A 25,091-nucleotide genomic window follows, 5' to 3' on the forward strand; every position below is an offset into this window, starting at 1 on the left:
CTTGCGGGAGGCACGGCGGTGGAGGCTGCCACCGGAGTCGGCACTCAGCGTTGTGCATATACACTGCGTTGTAAATAACTAAGATATTTGAAAACACAGCCCCGCTCTGCCGATCACCGCGTCACTTCTTCTGTTGCACCCAAGGGGCCGTCGGTTGCCGTAACCGTGAACGGTGGCGAGCTGTGTAATGAGGGCGAACCGCGATTAAGCATAACTGCGGGTTGACTGACCGTGTGTCAAGGGTACAAAATAGTGCTAGAATTGGCTCTAGCTCAGCATGGATGTGAACCAAACGGAGCGAGTACGCTCGTGTCTGGAGCTATGCTGTAGATCAAGTATGACGCGCCACCAACGTGGACAGTCGATATTGCTATTTCTGTTTCCCGCATTACGCAGCCTGGCGTAAACCAGCGTCTGAGAGCCATTTCGAAGCGCTTGGCGGTGTCTTACGACCGCGCTTTCCGCCCGATGACGTCGAAGGTTGTGCGAAGCAACGAGGCTCGGTGAGCATGCTAGGAGTGGTCACGTGATCACGGATGGGCGTGTGCCCTCCATACCATCTCCTCCGAAAGACGACGAAGGTGGCACTAGGCACGCACAGGGAGCGGTCACGCGATTGCAGACAAACTTTCGCGTGAGTTTCGGAGGATGGAGGACGTCGTAGATACATCTCTGGCTGTAAAATTCAAGTTGGGTTTCTTTCCGAAAAGGAAGTCCAGCTGCTTTCGTCTTACCTGAAAGTACTCGTCCGTGTTGATGTATGTCCTCAAACGAAGCATCCGTGTCATGTAGAGTAACACGTGCAGCAGGTAGATCCCGTACGTCAGCCTCGACAACGGTACAAAGAAAGTCCACGAAAGAATCTTGTTGAGTACACCTGTGCAGGAGGAAGCAACACGCATAAACTTGCATTATGACATATTTTATCTTCTCGGATAAACATGTCTGGTGAATATGGGCCCTATGCGTTGTCAAGGGCCTTCTAAATTTCGGCGCTTTGTTAAAGAAACGAGCACTCTAAACCCCGCCGCGGTGGCTCAGTTGTTACGGCGCTCGGCTGCTGACCCGAAAGACGCGGGTTCGATCCTGGCCGCGGCGGCTGAATTTCGATGGAGGCGAAATTCTAGAGGCCCGTGTGCTGTGCGATGTCAGTGCACGTTAAGAACCCCAGGTGGTCGAAATTTCCGGAGCCCTTCACTACGGCGTCCCTCATAGCCTGAGTTGCTTTGGGACGTTAAACCCCAATAAACCATAACCATAAACCAAACCGAGCACTCTAAAGCGCAGAACATACACTGAATAGAAAGGTTCATTTCAGTGTCCCTTTAGTGTACTATCGCGCTCAATATGAGTTGCAACGCGCGGTCATCGACCGGGGCTCGTTCCGTGGTGTGCCTCCTCCAAACAGTCGCTCGGAATTCTGGGAGAAACTTTTTCCTGAGCGGGGGTGCTGTTGTTTCCTGGAACAGCAGTTTCTCCCAGAATTCCGAGCGGCTGTTTGGAGGAGGCACACCACATGACGAGCCCCGGTCGATGACCGCGCGTTGCAACTCATATTGAGCGCGATAGTACGTTTCCAAAATGAACGGCTCTTGCCTTATTTTAATCGCACAAGGTCCCCATCAGAGTTCTTGTAGAGCCGACCTCAGTCCAGCAGTGAAAGTCTCACCAACATTTTCTACATGAGCTATACTGTTCCTCGGAGTGCGAATAGTTTCCTAACAAGCGTGTTTTATGCTGTTGTGAATACGAACGTTATCGTAGCATAAAAACTAGAAGGCTGAATTTTTATGTTTCCTGCTATGCAGACACTTACGGCAGCGGTAAACCTGTTCGTCCTGGCGGAACGCATTTAAATTCCACTCTCATCAACCTGTAGCCAGAAACCCTTCACGTCCCTAATGCATGCTTTTTTTTTGTGGGATCAGTACGCCTATGAACAATAGCAGTGACGGAAGTAGCAGTCAGAAAATAAAAACTATTAGCTGGGCGCCGACTCTACTCATAGAGCAAGCTAGTGAGGGTGCCAGTCATGAGCGCAGCGTGAACTTCACTGACACACTTGCCAGTTCGCTCCCACCCCACCATTATTCCTCGATCAAGTGCCTGATATCTGACAGCGACTGCGCATTCTTTCTTGTTCTCTGTGGAAGCAGAAATCTGAGCACTTCTAGCACCAGTGGTAGTGATGGCGGCAACAACTGTCCGACGCGAGTGCGGGCATTTCGGCTCAAGTTGACGCGTCGAAATCACCTCGTCTGACGCTGAGCGGCGCCTCTGTATATAGTGCTGACATTTGAGCCCGTATTTAAAACGAGACACTTCATAGGCTGTTACAAAACTGCGGAACCAGGCCGCTTGTCCTGACCTCCACGACTAGTGGCACAGGCGTACGACGGCCAGAAGAAAGCCAGGGCCCATAGAAGCCGGTGGAATCCGCCGTAGAGGGCACCGGTCACTTCGTCAGGCAGGTGGCCCTTGTTCCAGGGAAATGAAGCGAACAAGACGCCGCCGGCCAGTGCCGAGGACCCGAGCCACAGGCCCATCTCGACGTTCTGAAATGGTAACGGTAGTGCATCGGTTCGTAAAACCTTATGTCCTGCTTCAGTGTTCTTTCTTGCTTTTTTTTTCTTGCAGTGATAAAGCGCGGATCCGCGTAAGCTAGCGGGGCGGTCAAGTGCATTAATTTCTTTCGTAGAGGCAATCATAGTTCACTGCTGTTAATGTTGCCACTGCTAGGCTGGCCTGTAGAACTCTCACCCATTTGGCTATGTTGCAAGTGTCTAGGGCACATCTCAGGATCCAACAAAGAACTGTACGAAAACTTTTGGCAGTTTATCTGCTATAGGCTGCGCACTATCAGCACAGATGAGGCAGTCATGCTGCATCTCACATGCACTTATCAATTTATCGGCACCGAAAACAGCTCCAGTTCCGTGGCATCTTAAAACCACTTTAGAGGGGCGGTTTACATGGGTGGCTTGTGACTGAGTCGCAGACAGAATGCGCAAGTGGTCATTTGTGGTTTTAAATGCCACCGGATATTTTTTTTAGAGCGAAAGCTTCATGACCAAAGCTGCAGAAGCCGCTTCATCTCTGAAGCCTGACCTTGAATAATTAAATCAAATAAATATTGGCGCCACCGGGTTTCGAACTCGCGGCGGCGCGCGAACAGAGCTTCGCTGGCCTGTACACTATAGAGCACTATGCTATCGCCGTGGCGTATCACACCACATTGCACTGCGCATTGCACTGCGCATTGCACTGCGCATTGCACGTCGTCGTCTCCATAGACTAATTCTACTATCGAACTAATATGATAGCCAGACGTGCCGACGATCCAGCAAAGCAAAACCATGTGCCAACCAGGCTAAACACATGCTTTCGCACGTCTACTTGGTAACTGCGTTAAAACCCTACCACTTTTTTCACTGAGCCCACAGCACTGCTATCGAGTTCCTTCATCGTTTAACAGGCTGCACGCTTTATTTCAGGCCACACTAGGAGGCTTATGTGGGAAAATTTAAGTTCGACTGCGTCCATGTTGTGCTGCTCGTGGGGTGACCTTTATTCTTGTCATTTGTTGCACGACAACGCTGTTTCGCGCTCTCCACGCAAAATCGGTGCTATATATGAAATGCAACTTATTATCCCCATCATTTTTTTGCTTCCAAGAACTTCCGCCTGCTTTCCGCCTTCTCTGGCGACAGAGTTTCTCGGAACTTGGGCCAAGTGCTGTTTTTGAGGCCGCGAACTTTTTGCTGTACCGCGTTTTGCTCCTCCCGAGATGCTGCTGTGGAGCTTACCGGGCCCATGGTGACGTTTTTGTACTGCGCAGATACGTAGCCGCACATGACTCCGGCGATATATGCGGCAGCGTGTGTGAAAGGTCGGAAGTAGATCAGCTCCAGGGTGTCCTTCACTTTCCTGCGCGATCAGTAGAGAAGAGCAAGAACTTGTTGATGCCATTGCACGAAGGCGAAAAAGACGAATCGATCAGCATGATGCATGTTGCCCCCGCATGATGCCCCCGTGCCCCAGAGTGATATTACAAGACGTAGGACGACAGTGCGGTCAATGCGGGCTGAAGCCAGCAGCGAAATAAATGAATATATGTCCTTGTACACCTATGCTCACAATGCTTCTATCATGCATGCTAATGACCATCCTATAGTTTAACTTGCAGGCGAAGCTCCAGGAAGCCCTGTAAATTTTCAGCATTTAGAGCACCTTTGCGCTATGCCGTAGAGACTGCTAGTTATTTTCTTTTAAACAGCAACAAAAAGGGGAAAGGGCATGCGAGGTGGAATGCATGCCATGATACCCGAATAACACCACGCGAAATAAAAAAGGGAAAGAAAATTTAGCTTGAAGTTTACAAAAAGAAGCGACAAACCCTTCACGCAAATAAACTGCGCAGCACAGAAGAACATTTTATCGTATAATAAATTTTAATTGAAAACGAAAAGCAAGAGGAAGGCTCGACCACGTAACGAAAGGACGCTTACGCATTTTCGGTGTTCTGCAATAGGAAATTCATCTCCGATTTTAGTGAATGAAAATTAAGATTTTTTTTCCCCCACAATGAATCACGACAGCGGGCGCATCAGGTGTCACTCAAACGTTGCAAACACATACGTGAGCAAGCAGATTCGCACGTACGCGCACAAAGAGAAAACAGAAAGCGCTAACTTCATATCATTGGTGCCGCTGGTGAACGCGTAGAACAAGTCCCACGAGTAGATTTGGACGCACGTCATCAGGCAGAAGACAGCAGCTGTTAGGGCTCCAACGATAGCTGCCGCTCTAGGTTGTCTGAAATGTGTTGTCATGGGCATTAACATGAGAAGGGAATGACACAGATAACAAGAACACTTTTACTCGCGCGATAAAGTCGCCGAAGGAGAGAATCAGAAGAACGAGAGTAATCAAATTAAATTGCATGCATAATGAACGCGCGCGCTTTCGTTCTAGTTTCCGTAAATATTCGACCGGCGAGGTCCGGAATCAAACTTGATAAGTCATTCACGTTCAGCAGCAGATTTTCAAAAGCGTAAAGACACCGCGGCAGGTCTGTTGCCTATATTAGCACAACATGTTTGCTACTGCAACAGGAACACATCCACAAGTATTGACAGTCATATTACTGTCTTGTCCGGAAAATACAATCCGCTTGAAGATTACAAAGACCACGAAGGTAACAACACCAGCAGAAGTAAAAACCATAAAATATTTGTGTGAGCTATAGCCTGGTAACTTTGTTACGTTATAAATTTCTGTTGACTGCCATCCGTGTCTGAGCTGTAAAAATGACTGCCGGAGCATCGGCACGAGAATACAAGCGTACTTACTTCAAAAACAGCAGCGCCAGAGGAAACGCGATGACCAGGAATATCTGTAGGTCTGCACTGATGTACCAGAGATGCTGCAGGCACTGGAAAGACACTTAGATGTTTTGTAAATGCGGAGCTACAGAAGGCGCTGGGCGATCGCATATTAAGTGCTTGAAGCACGATATGTGCATCCGAAACGTAGATGAGGCGCGAAAAAAATGTTCAACATTGAAATACCACATGCTCGGAGTCGTCGAAGTTGTTCGTCTGCAACACCACTGTCCACCACTTGTCGTAGCAGCCGAGGATGTACTGCTGGAACGCATCGTCTGCCGCCGGACCGTCTCCAAACAGTGGCAGCAGGAAAGCCACGAGGATAATTATGACTGCAGGAATTACCAACCTGGGTAGTAATGCAGGTCATGTACTCGAGCTAGTGGTGGAGCAGAGGACTAAAGACTGAAAAAGAAAAAAAAAACTTGAGGGGACACACAAGCTCCGCTCTAAGAGTACGACGCGATAGCGCTAATGTGTTCCCGAATTCAGCGGCCTGGGGTCCTCTTCGCGTATCACTTCGTAGACACGGACACTATTCCTTCTTTCACCCTTAACCTACCCTTAACCTGCCCTAAACATTCCATTATCGCACTGTCGCCTAGGTTTTGCCTACATGCACCTACATGCAGAAATAGTCATTCTATGCTTTACATTCATAGATCGCGGTGAGTCCTAGTACCACTCCTCACGCAGTGTTGCAGCTGTTAAGCGATGCGCCGCAGCCTCGGCAGGTGACAGTGTCAAACACAGCCATCAATGGGGCTTGTGAGACCCAGGTTGCTGTTTGGTTGGGCAGTTTTTCCCAATCCGGGAACAGGTTGGGATGACGTCACAAGGTCACGTCACCTAAGCGGCAGGTGGGACACTGAATCTTCCGCTCACAACGCCGACGGCGACGACACCGACGGCGCCGGGTTTTTTGCGGGACAGGAGCCTTAACGCTATCGCTTTAAAAAACAAAAAGAAACGCCATTGACACCTGTCTAATTATTTGTGAATACCCTGTGTTTTTCTCTAAGTAACTGTGTCACAACAGGATCACCCTAGCAGAGCCCTACGCACCTCGTATATCGTCGTAGCGACCGCACAAAATAGACAACAAATATTCCTTTCTTTGAAACAGCCTCTTGAGATGCCACTCCGGAAAAGGCCAAAACAAAGCCACTGTAAGGGAAGAAAGAGCCAGTATTAAAAAAGCCAGTGGAAAGGAGCTAATTATGCGGAGATGGAGAATGTACCTTAGAAAGAAGAAAATCGTGACGCTGAGGAAGGCATTGGTGATAAATTGGAAAGTAATGTGCTCCGTCATATCAGCCATTGTGAACACCGCGTCTGAAGGAAAGAAAAAAAGAATCAGGTGAAAGAAAAAAATGAAACGAATAAATGAAAAGTTTATGTGAATTTTCGAATAACTGAACTCCTGCAGTCTTTAGACTGTGTCGTGAAAAACTTTCAAGCGTAGAATAGTGCCAGCAAGGAAAATTTTGAAAGCACTTTTTCAGCTACAGCGACATTGTACTCATTATACATATTTTTCCTAACTTATTAAAGGCGTTATGAAGGGTAGCTGTTTATTTTTATCGTTTCAATTGCAGTGTTTACAGCAGTGAAGTGACGGGGTAACTTTGGTGGTGACCTTGATGCTTTTAGGGGATATAAAGCAGCCAAGGGCGTCCGCAGAATTTTTTGCAGGGGGGGGCCCCATTGGTTGTTGGCGCCGGAGGGGGGGGGGGGGTATGTTCGTAGCAAAAAGGCACTATTTGCGGAGTAATTTTATTTATATATATATAAATAAAAAATAAGTTAAATACACACATGAAAGAAAAATTACAAACAGCAAATTAAAGCGTGGCTAGGAGAGATACATTGGAGTTCATCAACGAAGAAACAATCAAAATTAATAAAAAATGCAAAAATATACTGTCACTTCGTGGAGAAGAGTGCTCAGTCTTGCTGCATACGGGTTCTCGACTCACCCGGATTGATGACCAGCACACAGTACAATATGGTCACAAACACGCAACTACAGTCACTCAGTCAGTCTTCCTTGAACAGCAACTGTAGGCGCCTCGGATTTTTCTGGGCGAATTGCGTGATTACGCGGGTGATAAATTCATTTCTGTGCTTCATTACACGCTCTCGGTGCATACTCATCATACACATTGATTGGAAAAACGGTTGAACGCGTACGTTGAAAACAAAAGATGACTGTATATACAACGAAAACTTATTTACAAGAAAAGTGCACGCTCGCAGCTTCATACACCTCGCTCCATCTTGCTCGCGCATCCGCACAGTCGAGCAACCGCACACACACTGCTCGCCGCTCGTCGTTTTCTCGTCCGCTGTCTCGGTTGTTTTCAGCTTCGGTGACAACCGGCCACTAAAAACACCGAAGCACAAACACAGCGGCGCGCACACGTGCAAGGGCTTACTTCCGCGTGACTTCCGAGGGGGACACTCGGCACTCCGGTCGGAAAATTTGTTTTGTGTGTTTTTATGGGGTTCAGAGCCCCAAAACGACTCAGGCTATGAGGGACAGAGTAGTACAGAGTTCCGGATAATGTCGACCACCTGGGTCTCTTTACCATGCACTGACATCGCAAAGTACATGGGCGTTGTTGTGATTTGAGACCCAGCCAGAGGTGACAGGCGAGCCAGGCAGGCGCCATCGGGCTGCGTTGACCAAAGGCGCTGGTTTTCGGAGAAGACGCAAGGAACGCTGGTGTGGGGGCGCCTCTAGAGACTGCGTCGCCGTGAACAAAAGCAGCTAATCCCCTTTGCCGAAGATTCTGAAAGCTGCGCTTCTACCGAACTGCGCTCTCCCGTGGATCGGAGGAGACAGCGAGCGGCGGCGCCAACTCATCGCCCGCTTGCCCCTGAGCAGCCCGACAAAGCGGGGTGGACACGGCTGATTTGTCCTTCCCTCCTGAAGAGTTCATCGGTGGCCGGCGTAACGAAGGCGAAAACAAGATGCCCTGTGCACTGTCTGCCTCCGTGTCGCTATCTGTCTAGAGATCAAAGAAACAGACACCCATCTCAAGGCGGCTCGAAACACATGCTCGCCGGTGCCGCTGTATGTCTGCAACAGGTCGCCCTTCAACAGAGCTAACGATGGCGTGGTTTGAAAACGGCGTAAAGACGCGCGCCCGGACGCGGCATTTCGCAGATGTGACCCAAAGCGTGGAAGCGGGGCTGCTTTTACCCTTTTGGCTGAGCGCACCACCGCCCCTGGCGTGCGGCCATCACTCACGGTTCGAGTGAGTGATTTTCCAGGGGGGTGCAGCCGCCCCCCCTTGCCCCCCCCTCCGGACGCCCATGAAAGCAGCCGTGATTTTTGCGTGGCATAGGGTCCTAGTGAAGCATCCAATTTAATGGTGAGCGTTTCAGGTGCTTCAGTTTTATGTAATTTATCCTCCCAAACAACAAAAAAAGACAAGAAATCATTATATTTGAACGTTAACCAGCTTTTTTCTTTTTTATGAAAGATTCAAGCGCCAGAAAATCTGAAGGTTGTAAAAGCAGTCGAGGCAGTAGAAAAAGAGAGAAAAATTACGGCGTTTCTCATTAGCGTTAGAGTGCATGATTACACGAATGATCCGGAGAATTTAATAGCCTGATCAGCTTGTGATCTTACGCAGGTTGTCCCTAGTGCCGACCCCATCGTCATCCATCACAAATGAGTTATAATCAGCATGTGAAGACAGAGGATCCAACATGCGAGAAGAAATGGCGAGCGAGAAACTCACGGAAATATCCCATCGGAAAAACGATGTAGGCATGTCCAAGCACCACCCAGAACATCATTATTACTTTCAAACCGCATACAAATTTCAGTGCCTCGTTTTCTTTCTTTACTTTCGTCCGCAAGAGGAACTTCGTGTTCGTTATTGCCGAGAAGATCAGCAGAATACGCATCAGGGCCCCTAAAAAGTGCAAGAGAAAAGACCAACAAAAAAGAAGAAAAACTGTTGAAAAATGGTAAGTTTTCAGTGGAGCCCATTTTCACGTGACGGCGAAAATCTCGCTCAAGACAGTTGGTATGCGTGCTCTTTTAAACATCTTGTATCGAAATACGTCATTAAAACGTGTTCCTGGCATTAAAAATAAGTTTGCTTCTACTTTTGGTGTCAGTGCGACTCAAGCGGAGCAAATGCCGGCAGTTCATTCGCAAACATAAAGTGATTTGGCAATTATACGCGGAGGCGAACCCTAATAGGACGATCGAGCTTGCTGAAACAGAAGCAAAATTTTTTGCCCTTTCTTGTCCTTTTTATCAGGTACTCAGCATAAATATAGCCAGAATTGGAATATGCCTATCGCTGTGAGGAGGTCAGTAAAAAAAAAAAGAAAGGCAGTATACTATTGGCTGCCATTATTGTCCACGTACTCAGCGAGAAAACTTTTCTGAAAAGCCAGCATTTTGCACCAAGTTTTTGACAGTACTTCTTCAATAATTCGGAATGAATATTCTTGTCATTTCGGCAGCGGGTGTGCGAATATTCGAAAATTTCCAATAGCGATTCGATTATTCGAACGAATCGAATACTGTATTTTCAAAATTATTCGATACGAATCGAATATGTTCTCTACTTTTCGAATGGTTTTCGAATAATGGCAGGAAGTTCGATTAAGGCCCGCCGCATTTTTCTTCGACGAACGTTCCAAAGAAGGTCCACACCGACGCCGCGCACCATCCTTCCGCGAAAAGTATGACGGACATGAAGGGTTCAGCGCCACGACGCGGTCCGTTTGCGTGGTGGCGTTCAAAATGCTTATACGCGGCCTCTAAGGCTGGATGATGCTGCAGGACTGAGGTAAAATAGGAAATTCCTGCCTTGATGATCTCGGAGACCACGGCTCATACGTACACACGACCAGTCTCACTTCCTGCGATGGTTCTAGTGCCGCCGCGCACGCACCGGTTTTCTAAGGTACTACAAGGCTTCCCCCTGCCTGGTGCTCAGCTTATCTGGGATGAAATGCTTGGGAAAAGGGTCTTTGACCAAAACAAGCAAACGGTAATCTTCAGATGGCAACACCTTGACGGTCTTATAGTTAATATAGTAGTGGCTTCGTGTTGCGAACCGTTGGCGGAGGTTAGTGCTGCGTCTTTTAGCAGCTATGGCTTTGTTAGGAGAAGGTAAGTGACGCCAACCAAGTAAAATACAGGAAAAACACGACGTTTCGGGACCGGCTCGGCCCCTTCTTCACGGTGTGACTACGGGCGAGCGCAGCTTGGCTTTTTAAGCCCCTGTGTGGAGGACCTGCGGGTCAATGGCCGCAGCCCATGGACGTAGGATGAGGGGAGAGTCCCCAGGGAACGATTAACATTCTCTCGTGTTTGCTGTATGTGCCACGACTCGAGTAGAAGCCTCCTGCGTGGGTTAGCTTCCGTTTCCAATACAATGGTGCTGTCGAAGTCAATTGGGTGGTCACACCCTTCACAGTGTTCGGCCACGGCGCTGCGTTGACGATTCATGTGACGGACGTCCGCTTTGTGTTGGTTCATCCTTTCCGCGAAGTTCTTCGTTTCCCCTATGTACGACGCCGGGCAGACGGAACACGGAATTTTGTACACGACGCCCTGGGCCTTTTCTCTGGGCTGCCGGTTTTTTGGGCGGGGGAGAAGGCGACCGATAGTGCTGGTCGGTTTGTGCGTTGTCAGCACCCCTTCTTTTCCGAGAATGCGACCGAGCGTCTCGCTCACGCCTCTCACGTAGGGGACGCTTAACAGCGAGACGCTCGGTCGCATTCTCGGAAAAGAAGGGGTGCTGACAACGCACAAACCGACCAGCACTATCGGTCGCCTTCTCCCCCGCCCAAAAAACCGGCAGCCCAGAGAAAAGGCCCAGGGCGTCGTGTACAAAATTCCGTGTTCCGTCTGCCCGGCGTCGTACATTGGGGAAACGAAGAACTTCGCGGAAAGGATGAACCAACACAAAGCGGACGTCCGTCACATGAATCGTCAACGCAGCGCCGTGGCCGAACACTGTGAAGGGTGTGACCACCCAATTGACTTCGACAGCACCATTGTATTGGAAACGGAAGCTAACCCACGCAGGAGGCTTCTTCTCGAGTCGTGGCACATACAGCAAACACGAGAGAATGTTAATCGTTCCCTGGGGACTCTCCCCTCATCCTACGTCCATGGGCTGCGGCCATTGACCCGCAGGTCCTCCACACAGGGGCTTAAAAAGCCAAGCTGCGCTCGCCCGTAGTCACACCGTGAAGAAGGGGCCGAGCCGGTCCCGAAACGTCGTGTTTTTCCTGTATTTTACTTGGTTGGCGTCACTTACCTTCTCCTAACATTAAATTTCCCAACCAGACAGACTTCTGTCGAATGTTTTCTTTTGAGCTATGGCTTTGACTTCACAAATTTTAAACTTAGAGCACCGTACACCAGTGCCACCACTGGCGCTCCAGTGTTTGATTGCTCGTTTTGTACGAATATTCGCACAAGTAGCGAATATTAGTGCTAGTATTCGATTCGGTCCTATAGATATTCGATTCGTATTCGATTCGATTTTTAGCTACACTATTCGTGATTCAGTTTGGAAAAGTACTATTCACACACCCCGTACATTTCATGAATGACTCGTCAGAAAAAAGACCGTAGTTCTTGAAAAATATGAATATCGTTTTTATTTCCTCAAGTAATGCAAAAGGGAATGCAGATCGGGAAAAGTAACACTTGCTCACCTGGTTTCAACCTCGCAGCTTGGAGATCTGCTTGAGGCAGCCATTCAAGCGTAGTTCCCACACCTACGAGCAGACCTAAAAGACAGAGCACTGCTCTGTGACGCGTACGAAAAGTGTCTTAGCATGTTCCGTTTAGGAAGCAGTTTAACTAGGCAAGCGTCAGCCGCTGCTATGATTTGTTTTACTTACATAGAAAACGCTTGGATAGACGTGATTTCCTTCGCATTGTCGGTGCTGCAGGACGTCACTGTGGCGTTACCGCCGTACATATTTGTCACTGAAACGGAGGTACCATGAGATTGTAAAAAATAATAACAGCAGACAGTGAGTGAGACGTGCATATGTTTCGTGATGGCGTTGTAAACATCACTGGCGCTACTTTATAATAAATGTGTCGTGCGAATAATCAGTACCCGCCGCGATAGCTCAGTGGCTATGGCGTTTGGCTCTTGAGCGCAAGGGCGCGGAATCGAATACCGTAAGCGATGGCTGCATTTCGATGAATCATACCATACCATACCATACCATACCATACCATACCATACCATACCATACCATACCATACCATACCATACCATACCATACCATACCATACCAGATAGTAGAAGTGAGTGGTCGTATCTAGGAACAAACTACTAAAAAATTTCTGCTGATCGTCTCAACCGTAAATATTTGCGGCCATGAACTCTTCCGATAAAGCACGTTCTGTAGAACCTCTAGGCACAGTGCTGTTCGCATTTTGCACGCCTATACAGTTTGAACCGACCAAAAATGAAGCTGCCCGTCTGCCGGCCCCAGCAACAAAAATCTTGGTTTAATCGTTTAATATTACTGACGCATACTATTCTCCTGATGTAATTAAATGCAAATCAGCGCCGAAATTGCTCTCTATTAATGCTTACTTTGATAAAGATCGTGTCTCAACACACATCAACGACTCTCTCTCTCCGCACATTCTAAGCCGCCGCGGTGGCTCAGCGGTTATGGTGCTCGGCTGCTGACCCGAAAAGCGCGGGTTCGATCTCGACCGCGGCGGTCGCATTTCGATGGAGGCGAAATACTAGAGACTTAAGTACTACGCGATGTCAGTGCACGTTAAAGAACCTAAGCATTCCACTACGGTGCACCTCAAAGCACGAGTCTCTTTGGGACGTTAAAGCCCATAAACTAAACTACTCTCTCTCTCTCTCGCTCGGTGGCACAGTAGGTTTTTTTCTGGAGGAGGAGAGGAAGATGGTTATCAGAAAAAGAAAGGCGCAGTATCTGTCCCACTCAAGGTGGACACTTGAACCGCGCCGTAGGGAGGGTACTGAAGGAAGAGGTGAGAAGAAGGAAATATAAAGGTTCACAGTAGTGTACTGGCGGGCTCTGCAGCAACCAGCTGTGCGACCGCTTCGAGACACCATGCAGTCAAAGGCCCCTACTCGACCATCTTCTACCCCCTGTATCGTGTAACGATTCTTTCCCCAATTCGTTTTTTCCCTTTCTTTGTGCCGTTGGTAAGCCCAACCTACGACACACAAAGCCGACATAGGCATTGCTTGCCCAGTATTAGCCTCGGCGTCGCAGGCAGGTACTCCTGATGTTGAATGGGCAAAACGATGAATCAGTAAAAGTATCGTTACAAAATTGCTCCCCTGGGGTTGTATCAGGTACTGATCCTTTTCTCTATTCATTTCTTTTTTTGCCTCTTTGCGGTCAGGCAGCCCTTTCTTTGATGTTGTCATCAGACAGCGACATGGCTTTCTTGCTTATCCGTCAGCTGCCGACGGTAGCACAAGATAAAAGATCGGGACACGAATCCTTACAGAATAAAGTCCTCGTAGTCAGTCAGCACTACAGATGACTGGGACTGTTCCCAGCACCCTGGAGCTCCCCCTTGACCTCAAGAAGTGGCGTGATCGATCACACAACATGACAGGCCCTAGTTTCAATAAGCGTAGAAAGTTGGGCTAGTTGGTTGGTAGTACTATTGTGATACATTCCAGCGGCTAAAAAGACACGGACGAAGGTAGACGAGACAGGACGAACGCCGGTTTCAATGTCAGGCTGCCGCGTTCTGCCCCTGCTCTTTTTAAGTTCCTTGCCTCTTCACATACCAGCGGCGCCTGCCCTCCGCCAGCCCTCCTCACTGGACACTGGACACTGTACACCTACGCTTCCCCCGCGCACCTCCTGCTTATGTTGCTCACGCGATATAGTATTAAAGAATGCATTACAGAAACATCAACATCGATTCAAGGCTGGAGTAGGGCCTCTAGCAGGCTATCGCCCATGAAAAAGCCCTCTCGGAAGGAAGAAATGGAAGAACACGAGGCTTCTGTCGCTTTTCATGTCTGATATAGCCCGTCTTATCGACCAGTACGTCACCTTTGTCAGTTGCAGCTTTCCTGTGCAGTTGAGAGCTACATAACCCATAACCTTCCTTTCATTCTTCTTTTCTGTCTTATTACTGGCAGTAAAGTAATGCTGTCTTTGAGGGATGTCATTGAAATAATGAGGAAGGATGCTTACTGCTGAGGTTATGACAGTCAAAATTAGCTTTTAAAGCAAATATTTTAAACAGCTCATTGTTCTGTGGCACGCATGCGACGGAGCATGACTCCGCTTTTTCTGTGCGAGCAACAAGCGTTTCGACAGAACCCGACAGTAGCGGTACTGTCGCAACGTGTGCTGCAGCTGGTCTCGAGACACGTTGTGCAAAGGCAAAAGAGTTATCGGGCGAGAGTTTTCGCGAATGCGCCGCGGGTGCATGTCCTCACGTGAGCGGGTTATGTAGGTGAGGTCCTCCTTGGTGCAGAGTGAGGGCGAGCACAGGGCTCCGATGGTGTCGATGCCCTCCCGCTCCGGCGATGAGGCTGTCAGTGGATTCAAGCGACCCTGCGAAGCGAACGGCGCATTCCTTTCTAGAACATTCCTGCGCACGTACGGTGCGGTTCAGAGCGACGCAGGAGGGCACCCTAATCAGTGCTCTGTCAGCCACGCCAGTTCAGCATCATTACGTGCCGTCGTCTGCTTATCAGCTTTCGGCGCACTTTTTGATAATCAGCAGAACTTGGTGTCCTACAAGTTTTTAGGCGTCTAAATGCGGTGCGGAAGAACATGGGCGAAGACACGCAATTTGTCAGGACGGGCGTTAACTTTCAACTTCGAGAACAAGCCAACACGCGGCATGTATAAGCACTGGATGAGCCGCGTATCAGCAGGCTAGCAGGCGCATCGCAAACAATGCACAGGACGAAACCAGCATTCCAGGATATCTGCCCAGACCAAGGTTTTGCTGCAAGGTTTGTAGCTCACCGAATGGTTTAATCTCAGTTCAATAATCCAACCATTAGGTCTGACTTGCATATATAAGCGTTTAATTTTTTTTTCAGAACCTACCCGTAACTACGTAAATCACCAACAAAAGCACGTGAAATCAGCCTGAGAAGGTGAGCGGCTGAAACTTCGCGCTTTCGCAAGCTTTTGTGGTCCCTGAAAGGTCAATATGACTTTTATAGGAGTTGGACTTGGACGACCGAAATATTTCAGCGAACTTTCTGCGATTGTCAGTCGTGATTCCGAAGAACAAGCCAGGAGAGTGACCTCGCTCAGAAATGTGTCGTTCTGCAGGGCACATTAGGAACTACCTGTCATCATCAAACCTACAGTGACAAAGCATTTTGACAATGATTTAAAGAAGAAAAACGAGCAATGCTGCATTCCACGTAGGCCATTGCCTAGGGGGTAAAATAATCACACTTTCGCTCTCAAACTAATTTGCAGTTTTTCTGTAAGCGAAATTTTGTTAATATCAGGATTGGCTGAAAAAACATTGCTAGTCGCTTGATGTGAGTTGTGTTACGAATTTTGAGAGCTGAAATAGAGGCTTAGGCGATTAGTATTCCACTGATGCCATCTGGCCCACTTATCCACTAGAAACACACACATCACACATGCGCAACCATCAGATAAGCTGCACGCGAAGAGCTACCAGCGTACGCAACGAGCAGCCGAAGGAACACGCAGCAATCATATATACGATGATGGTTGTCGTTTGTATACTAAGTTGCTAATGGCAATGGCTTAAGCTCTGTCTAGGTGGAAGGCCGCCTACTGCTAAGCAAGCAGGCCTGCAGTTCAAACCTCGCTTGTACATTGAGAAGAAGCCACTCAGCGGGCCACAAGGTCGATGTTCTTGGCTCCTTTGCTTCACGTATCTTTAAAGTGCTTTTAGGATTTGAACCAACATCATGCTGTGTGGCAGATGTCACTTCTAGCTTCATTATCCTGTCTGGATTGCCAGATTCATGCCTAATTCGCTGCAGTCTAATTTGCGATGGGTTGCCAGCACCTTCGAGGACTATGGAGTTCTGCCTACATTACCACGTATGACAGTTTAGCTTACCTGAAGTTCCCCGATCTCGTGGAACGAGTGGATGAAGCGCCTGTGGTAGTCCTCGGGCAGGGAGAAGAGCACGGAGCAGTACTGCCCTTTGAAGTACAGCTCGCCGTCGGACGAGCGCACCCGGGTTCGCAGGCACTGGTCAAAGCCGCCCATGGCCACGTACGCGCCTTCAAGGGCATTGGGGGCGTACATGGCGTTGGACATGGCCACTGGGACACAAAGAAGGTCAGAGCGACAGAGAAAGGGTCATGATTTTTATTTTGGTATTCACGTTATAATTTCTTCGTGGGGACCTGTTTACGCGAAAGTAACCTAAAATTACAGTAGTATGTATGCAGGATACCCCATTAAAAGGTAGCTTAGGAACCTATCTGTTCAAAACAGGAAGCAAGGCTGAGTAAATAGAACAATGGATATGACCTAGCTGTGTGTCTGACAATAGAGGGCAGTGATTATCATGTTAATACCATATAAAAGCGGCATCCCCAGTTGTCTGAACCCAAACGACGCGCCTTTAGACGCTTTGCGCGTGATGTCGCTGGAGTCACGATGGTTGTCCATTCGTAGATTCCACGGTTGACGTCGGAGCCGGTTGCGATATGCGCATCATATAAAAACGCAGCTTTTCGTCTTCCTCCTGGGGCCGTATTCTATAAGCTGTCCATTGTCCATTTTGCGTCCATTTGGCCCTGTGTGGCAGATATACCTGTGGCTTTGACGCGTCTGTGGGAAGCGACCCGGCTATTAGGTGATTGGCGACCGGTCCTCACCACTGGCTGTTATTGGCTGCGATATGCAGCTTAATGGTGAGGTGCACCGCAGCGCTTTGTCAACAGCAGGCGACCGGGTCGCAACCACCTATGGCCGGGTTGCTCCCCACAGGCGCTTTAAAGCCGCGGCTATATCTTAATGACCCAGAGCCAAATGAATGAGTCATGGACAATGAAAAATGAGCAGCTTATAGAATACGGCCCCTGGACTCGAACATGATGGCCGCCATTACGTTAGTGCAACCTGTTCGAATGTTAGGGGTGGAGCGGCAGCCAAAACTTGAGGATGTAGTACCTGGACTGTGCTCCGGCTGTTCTTCTGCAAATCATTTAGTGTGCGAACATATCTGCTGACCTCGATAGCCACAGATCATTTGAAATCATTCTGCCGGGGAAAAATGGTTCGATCTCGGCCATAATCGCAGCAGAAATTTTTCGCCGTAAATACCGCTGTTGAAGGATAAATGTAAGTTCCGCGCAGTATAACTAGTTCACGAAAGCGCCCGCTCAGAAATGCACTGATTGCAAATGTATGTCATACGTTCTGCACGTGCCTAGGCAGGTATTGCCTACTTATTTTTACCGCAAGCACCCGAGCGCATAGTGCCGCTTATTTAAAGCAACAAACTCTGCCAAATACTGTATCTTCGATCGCTTGTTTGCGCAATTTTGTCATACTTCATTTTTTTATGAAACTAAGTTTTGCAATAGCAATGCAACTAAGTATCAAACACCAAAAAATAAGCGCGGCAGTAACTTCTGAGCAAAAAGTGTAGCAGTTGTTGCCGCATATCTCGGTAAAACTTGAGAATATTAAGTGATTTATTGTGATATTACACTCTGCGGTTAGCACTTTTTTTTTACACCTAAAGTGGAAGCAATACCGCTGACGGCAGAAAATCAGGGTTTTTGAAGCATCGAATGAAGAATCGAATGTTTGAAGCATACCGCCCCTAAGAGCGGTCGATTACTGGCTTGCTCCCGTGACTTGCGGCCGTCATGATAGCCCGGCGTGCGATGGTTAAGGCACGGCCAATCAGGGGTTGTTTCAACGCGCGAACAACTTTGAGCGTTCGGCTCGTGATTTGCTGTTCTCAGCTGCGCCAATGTGAGATAGAGTAAAGGGTTTGTCGTATACGAAAGGCTTTAACGCGTCTAAACGCTTTTTCTGTCCGCTCTCGTCTCGATTAAGCCAATGAGCCATGACCTCGGAAAGTAAAATAAAAAAAAAGGAGTTAAGAAACGGCGTTACTGATGGCGAAATTTTCCTAGGTTAAGTCAGCATTGCTGCTGTACTCAGGCTTCTATTACCATAAATGGAAGCTGCAGAATAATTCGCTTTAAAATGATGCAATTTTTGAAGCTCTATTTTCTTTAAGGCTCATAGTTTGTTTCATCTTGGTGATATGGCATTTTCTTTGGGTAGAAGCTTAAGGAAACCTGAGGTGTTTTTTGACTGCTGAAGGAAATTCAAGAATTAGCGAATGTACGAAGCTTGAAGGTAGAGCATGCCAAGTGTTTTTGCGTTAGCACTTCGAAAAGTGGCAGAATCACCGATTAAAACCACGACGGTGTTAAGCTTTTTCTTGCAGCGTCAGAGAAGTGCGGAGAAGCTCAGTGATGACGCCATGAATGGTCGGCTTTCAGAGTTCTGATGCTTGCGCCCTCGGCCGGCCATGTCCCGTCGAATGACTCCAAACAACGCTCCGAGGGCTTTGCTTTTGGTGCTATTTGTTTTATTTTTTCGGATAAGCGTTACTACGATGAATATCTGCAGCCATCGTTATTGACTTCATCACGCGGCGCTCTACCTTACGCTCTGCGCTGCGGAGAAGCATGAACATCATCGCGATTTAGATTGGCGATTACGTCACCATTTAAAACGCTAGCACATACAGACTTCACATGCTTTATCCGCAAGTTGCGCACCTTCGGCCCCTCAAAGTTAATCGAATTCTGAAATTGATTCATAAGGAAACGGCTGATTGATGGATGAAGACTTTATTCATAGCAATTAACGAAGGGGGAGGATGGTGAATCAGATGGTCAGGAGCCATTTGGTTTATGGGGTTTAAAGTCCCAAAGCGATCAGGCCATGAGGGACGCCGTAGTGCAAGACTGTGTGTAATTTCGACCTCCTGGGACATCGCACAGTACACAGGCCTGCAGCATTTCGCCTCCATCGAAATGAGATCGCCATGGCCGAGCTCGAAACCGCGTGTTTCGGGTCAGCAGCCAAGCACCATAACCAGTGAGCCACCGCAGCGGCCATAAGAGAGAGAAGTTTGCAGGGACTTCGTGATTCTTGTGCAGAGAGTTTTGCGCAGTGCATACAAATTATGGTTAACTGGAGTTCTGGTTAGTACTATGGATGATGATGAGTAAGTAGTGACATGAACAATAGAAACAAAGTCTCTAAAAGTACAATCATTTGGTTGAAAGCGCGGCGTCAAATCATGCCGGTTCTTGAGTACAATATTATTCTTACTGCTTCAAATCAAACTTGCATAAAATGCTGTGTACTTCGAACTGTTGTTTTCAAATATAATCCGCCATTTTGCAAAACTGACCTAACTGTTAACTGCTCAATTACAGCAAAAGCCGCCGCTGTGCCTCGCTCAATGGTTATAGTGATCGGCTGCTGACTCGAAAGACGCGGGTTCGATCACGGCCGCGGCGGTCGTATTTCGATGGAGGCGAAATGCTAGAGGCCCGTATGCTTTGCTTTGTCAGTGCACGTTAAAGAACACCAGGTGGTCGAAATTTCCGGAGCCATCCACTACGGCGTTCCTCATAGCCTGAGTCGCTTTGGGACGTTAAACCCCATGAACCAAACCAAACAAAACATGACAAAACATCTTAGATTTGCATGAACCTATTATGCTGTACGCGTTTACTCATGAGCAAAACATCAAAACAGTTTAGTGACACGTTTTTCTAGACGCATTCCTACAATTGCGAAGCTTTGCCACTTCCACACCAGTCCGAGGAGAGCGTCGCACGTCAATCAAAGCAGGGCGATGTTGCCCCTCCGTTAATCATGCCGACCGCAAGTATGCGTAGCCCCCGATCTCTGAATATTCGTTGCGTATTCACTGGGGTAAACTTGCTTTCATACTTTCTCGAGGCTTTAATCAAATATATATAGTGGCGGTTGGCCGTACGGCGTGAGATAGAATGTGATGTCGCACCTAATGAGGAACCGTTCCATTTTTATGCTTTTTTCAAGTTCATTTTACCGTAGATGGTCTATATTTATGGTTCTTGGAATCTAAACAACAAAAAAGAAACTGTGGCCTATCTCGTCATCACGAGTATGTGAAAACATGAAATGCACTGCAGGAGAGGCGTAGCGTATCTAGGACCGCCCGACTAGGACCGTTCACAGGTATAGGCCAGCACCTTTTGCTGCTGAACGTGTGTTCTTCGAGGCAGCACTCATGGTCCCCCTGGCTGCTTTTGCGGTTTGAGGAGCCTTCGCCATTAGCCGCTTTTCTTAGCTGCACGGCGTGCTCGGCTTCCTTCGCAGCTTATGGCGCTTTACGTGACGCCGCGTTCAGCCGCTTCTGCTTTTCGTGGTGGGCAGGGCGTTCAGCGCCCCTTGCTGCTATCTCTGTTTGACGCGCCACAGCGCTCACTCCTTCTCCATCGGTCTTAGTGAGGTGTTCGGCCGCCTTCTCACCTTCTTGTGCGGCTGCTTGAAACTGCCCTTGGTAACATAGTCTAACCTTTCAATCTCTTGAATCATCCGGCTCAAGTGCACGGACGCAGCGTAAGCGCTACTGGATCTGAGCATTTGAAAACGCAGACGTACAGATGAAAGATTAGGGATACGACGTCAGAACATATGCGCCTAGGGGGGGGGGTTCCAGTTAGGACAAACAACGCGAGAGGCGTTCACAAAAAGTCTCATTGCATTAACTCCAAAAAATGATGAAAAACTGCGATTTCTAATGGGTTATAGGCACATTTCGCTACATAATGTCGACTATAGGATATTTACAAAAACCTTGTCAAATCGGCTACAGTTAAAATAATGTCTACTCTCATTGGACATCACCAGACATGTGCCTTGAGGTGCTGTTGCATATAAACGAACCTACATCTTTGCCGTAGTCTTACAGTTTTGCTGCAACTCTCAGGAGCAACTGGCGATGCTCAAAATTGACCTTGAGAAGGCCTTTAAACGTGTCCGTCACATTTTTCTATTTCTCTTTTGGAACGCGTCAATGTCGGTTCAGAATACACTATGTCTACAATGGGATCCGCCTTTACTACATTAACTGCTCTACGCTCTTGATAGTAAATGTTGCATTTCACAGCCCGTGTCCATATTTTCTTCTGTCAAACAACGGTGTGCATTATTCCTGCTTCTCTTCGCACTTTACTCAGATCGGCTGCGTGTAAGCATGCTGCAGAGTAGTGCTGTCCGAGGATTTTTTACCATGGATAACGAGCTCAGGATGCTGGCGTATGCAGAATATCTAGCGTTTTTATGCGCTGTCATGCCGGGAAACCCACCCGGATTCCAATTCTGCCGGCCGCTAACTTTCTCCTACGAGCGTCCCTTTTGACAAGCCCTGGTGCAGCGCCGCAAGGCACGCGCCCTAACGCTCCCTTGACAAGCCACGAGGCTGCGTCGTACGGCAGCGGAGTCCTAAGGAGAAGCATCTGCAAGCAACACGCCTGGACCTGTCGCAAAAGGCCAGACAGCGAGGCGCCAGTTTTCCTTCTCCCCGGCCGCCACCGCGCGCGGCAAAATTTGAAGTGGTTGGCCCGCGCGATCGCTGACTGGTCCTTTCGGATTGCCGTCGAGTGCTGCCTTTGGATTGGCCAGTTCTGAGGGGCCACCGTTCCTCAGGCTATATAAGCCCCAACGCTGCAGCTTGGAAGTGAGTGACCGAGTGACCGACCCACCGTGAGTCGAGTGCTGCTCACGAGTGGAGTCGGATGGTGTGACGTGCTGGTGTCTCGCTGATCGTCGCTGTGCGAGAACAGTCGCGTTGTGTAGCTCTCGGCCCCCGTGCCGATGTTGAAGTATATTATGTCCTGTACATAGTGTATAAAGCGTTTTCTTAGTCTCACCGACGCCTGACTCGGAGTCTTCGCTACCGCTAAGAGAGTTGGCAACGCTCAGTCACGAAACGGGTGGCGAGCGCAGCGGGACCACCTCTATGGCACAACAGCGCATACAAACCCAGCGTGGATGAAGCTGTTCTCCTGACTACACAGTTTGGCGCAGTTTGTGGATCTCAGATGATGGTTTATGGGGGTTTAACGTCCCAAAGCGACTCAGGCTATGAGGAATGTCTTAGTGAAGGGCTACGGAAATTTCGACTACCTGGGATTCTCTAACGTGCACTGACATCGCACAGTACACGGGCCTCTAGAATTTCTCCTCCAAAGAAATTCTAGCCGCCGCGGCCGGGATCGAACCCGCGTCTTTTGGGTCAGCAGTCGAGCGCTTTAACCACTGAGCCATCGCGGCGGCTGTATCTCAGATGAACCACTCAAAGAATTTCGGTCTACGGTTTGAATAATGTGGGTCTATGCGGGCTGAATATGCCGGTGTGGCATGATCGTATGGGCCGCCCAAGTACCTTGGCGTCTCATTAATCGCGAGCAAGCATAGTGCAAGCTATTGAAAATATCACATATCTGCTCGGCAGTGCCACTCTCAGACCTTCCTCTCACATGGTCTATCAATATTCGGCTGGGCTAGCGCCTTTGCCATGCTTCTAGCAACAAAAACTATTATGTTTTGCTGTTTATTTATTGCGCCAGGCTGTATAATAACAACTATTTTCGTAAAGTATTTGCCACTTTTTACTGGGATTCGTCCTTCGAGCACATGAGAAGTGATTACCTGCTGAGACCTGTGGTGCTGTTGGCCTAGCTTCCATCTTTATGTGTGGCAGATTTTTTTCCCGCTTTATGTTTTCCGCGGACATTTCACACCCGATAGTTCGTGTGTTCGTGCAAACAAATATAGTTAACGATTTGCCTACTCTACTGTTTCTTCTCACTTTTGTGTCCTTCCTTGTTTATGGGAATCGATGCACGAGATGTATTTTGCTATACACTTTCTAGTAGCCTGTTTTGCAACTGAATTTTTATTTTCAGCTTTGCGGAAACGATTGAACAAAGACTTGGTTCCAATGTTATTCCCTCCGCTCATTTACCATTCAATGTATTCTGGATTGGCAGGACATGATTTATTTGTGCTGGTGCGAAAAATTTCCGTTTCACCATGCACCAAGACTTTCATTTACAAACTGCACACTGAGACCTTGGCCATGAAGACATCGGTTCAGAAAAAAAAAAATTGCGTTGGCGGTTCATTGCCCTCTATGTGACGTTCCAAGAACAAATGAGCATTGCTTCATTAATTGTAAAGACGCAGTACTGTTTTGGGGTGTCCTGCAGCGGACCTTGAAAAAGCGAATTGCACTTCTCATATTGTACTGTGCGTTACTGCTCGGCAATATATTGATGAACTCCTAGACATGTTCTTTCTAATTGGACTGCACAGCCTTTGGAAAACTCGCGTGATGGACTGGCATTGTGAATCTGTTGTTTCAGCAAAATTCCATTTCAGTCAAATGATCGTTCATCTTCAAGAAGTGCATGACCAGAAGGACTTCGAACCAAAGTGGCGCTCCCTCTTGGTGACATGCTCTACCCTGCCTGCTTTGCTGTTGGATGATTTTGATGCCGCTTGCTGGAAGCTTTGTAAATAGTTCATGTAGATGGAACGTTATATCACTGTATTAAATACCGCGTCCGAGAAGAAGCTTTTGAGTGGTGGCTCAGTGGTCTAAGGCATCAAAAAACAAAGCTGCTCGTTTGCGCCGGTGCTGGTTCGAATCGCGCTATGGGTATAATACGGGTTTTTTTTTCTGCTGGTATCTATTCTTAGGCAAAAATTCGGAAGTTTTCGAATAAGTTGGGTTTCATGTTCGGCCTCAGGCTCGCTGCGGTTCGTGCACGATGTTCGCCTGAACTTGATGAGAATTGAAGCTAAAATCATTTCATGCTTTAAATATCTTCACAATCTTTTTAACAGTTAAGAGTGCCTCCTCAAGAGTTCCGAAAGAAATGGATGGTGGCCTAATGTCAACGCTTCTAGCATAGGACGTCATTCGTTCTGGTCAGACTCTCGGGAGTGTACAACGAAAGCTTTCCCATGCCGGAAGCGTCAGAATGGTTCCTTCCATTTCTTTTTTGCTTATAACAGCACAGACCGTCTTGCGACCATCGGCGGCTCTCCTACAGCGCGGCACATCAAAGCGCAGTAGAAAAAAAACACAACAGTTTCGCCGTCAAAAACTGTCATACTCACTCCTGACCGCCCAGGCTTTCTGTTGGCGTAGAGCCAGAAACGTCTTGATCATGCTGGTCGAACAGTCGGTGGATATTTCGGGTCTCGTCACCACGTCCGAGATGAGCGGCAGGAGCTTCTGCACAGCCACCTTGATCACTTCGTTGAGGTCGTCCTCGTAACTGCGCGTGGCCGACTCGGCGCCCTGTGCGCCCCTGACCGCGGCTCCGAACAGTGCCAGCGCGGTGCCTAATATTGCGGCGAACATCAGCGAATGTGTGAACGGGCGCCGAGCCATGGCTTGCCGAAAGCTGGCCACGTCGAACCGTAACGAAGCACGGCTGGTGATGTCGCTGCCGAGTCCCGAGCACGTGCTCTCGCCTCTGAGCTGACGCCCCAAGTAAGGGAGGCGTCGCACCCGACAGCTGCGGTTCGTAACGCGACACGCCGCAAACAACCGCGAGCGGATCGCTCTGAGGCTCCGGCTGGTCTGAGAGGTTGCACGAACAAGACGCAGC

At 48.4% G+C, this 25,091-nt stretch overlaps 1 protein-coding gene across 1 annotated transcript in view; it reads right to left on the reverse strand.

The window, feature by feature from the left end:
• Window positions 1–25,091, reverse strand: part of LOC149352985 (nose resistant to fluoxetine protein 6-like) — a 60,552-nt gene extending 35,461 nt beyond the window's left edge. Inside the window, exons 1-14 of the mRNA XM_089582195.1 lie at window positions 24,595–25,091; window positions 16,483–16,691; window positions 14,855–14,972; window positions 12,282–12,369; window positions 12,093–12,187; window positions 9,140–9,316; window positions 6,629–6,722; window positions 6,453–6,554; window positions 5,571–5,736; window positions 5,352–5,434; window positions 4,693–4,815; window positions 3,807–3,927; window positions 2,369–2,555; window positions 735–877 (exon numbers count right to left, since the gene is read on the reverse strand). Of these exons, the coding sequence (XP_089438321.1) occupies window positions 735–877; window positions 2,369–2,555; window positions 3,807–3,927; window positions 4,693–4,815; window positions 5,352–5,434; window positions 5,571–5,736; window positions 6,453–6,554; window positions 6,629–6,722; window positions 9,140–9,316; window positions 12,093–12,187; window positions 12,282–12,369; window positions 14,855–14,972; window positions 16,483–16,691; window positions 24,595–24,871 (1,983 nt within the window). The 5' untranslated portion in view covers window positions 24,872–25,091. The remainder of the gene's footprint in view (window positions 1–734; window positions 878–2,368; window positions 2,556–3,806; window positions 3,928–4,692; window positions 4,816–5,351; window positions 5,435–5,570; window positions 5,737–6,452; window positions 6,555–6,628; window positions 6,723–9,139; window positions 9,317–12,092; window positions 12,188–12,281; window positions 12,370–14,854; window positions 14,973–16,482; window positions 16,692–24,594) is intronic.

The sequence above is a fragment of the Amblyomma mixtum genome, chromosome 3 (assembly GCF_055824585.1).
Source record: "Amblyomma mixtum isolate Tamu chromosome 3, ASM5582458v1, whole genome shotgun sequence".
Taxonomy (NCBI): Eukaryota; Metazoa; Arthropoda; class Arachnida; order Ixodida; family Ixodidae; genus Amblyomma; species Amblyomma mixtum.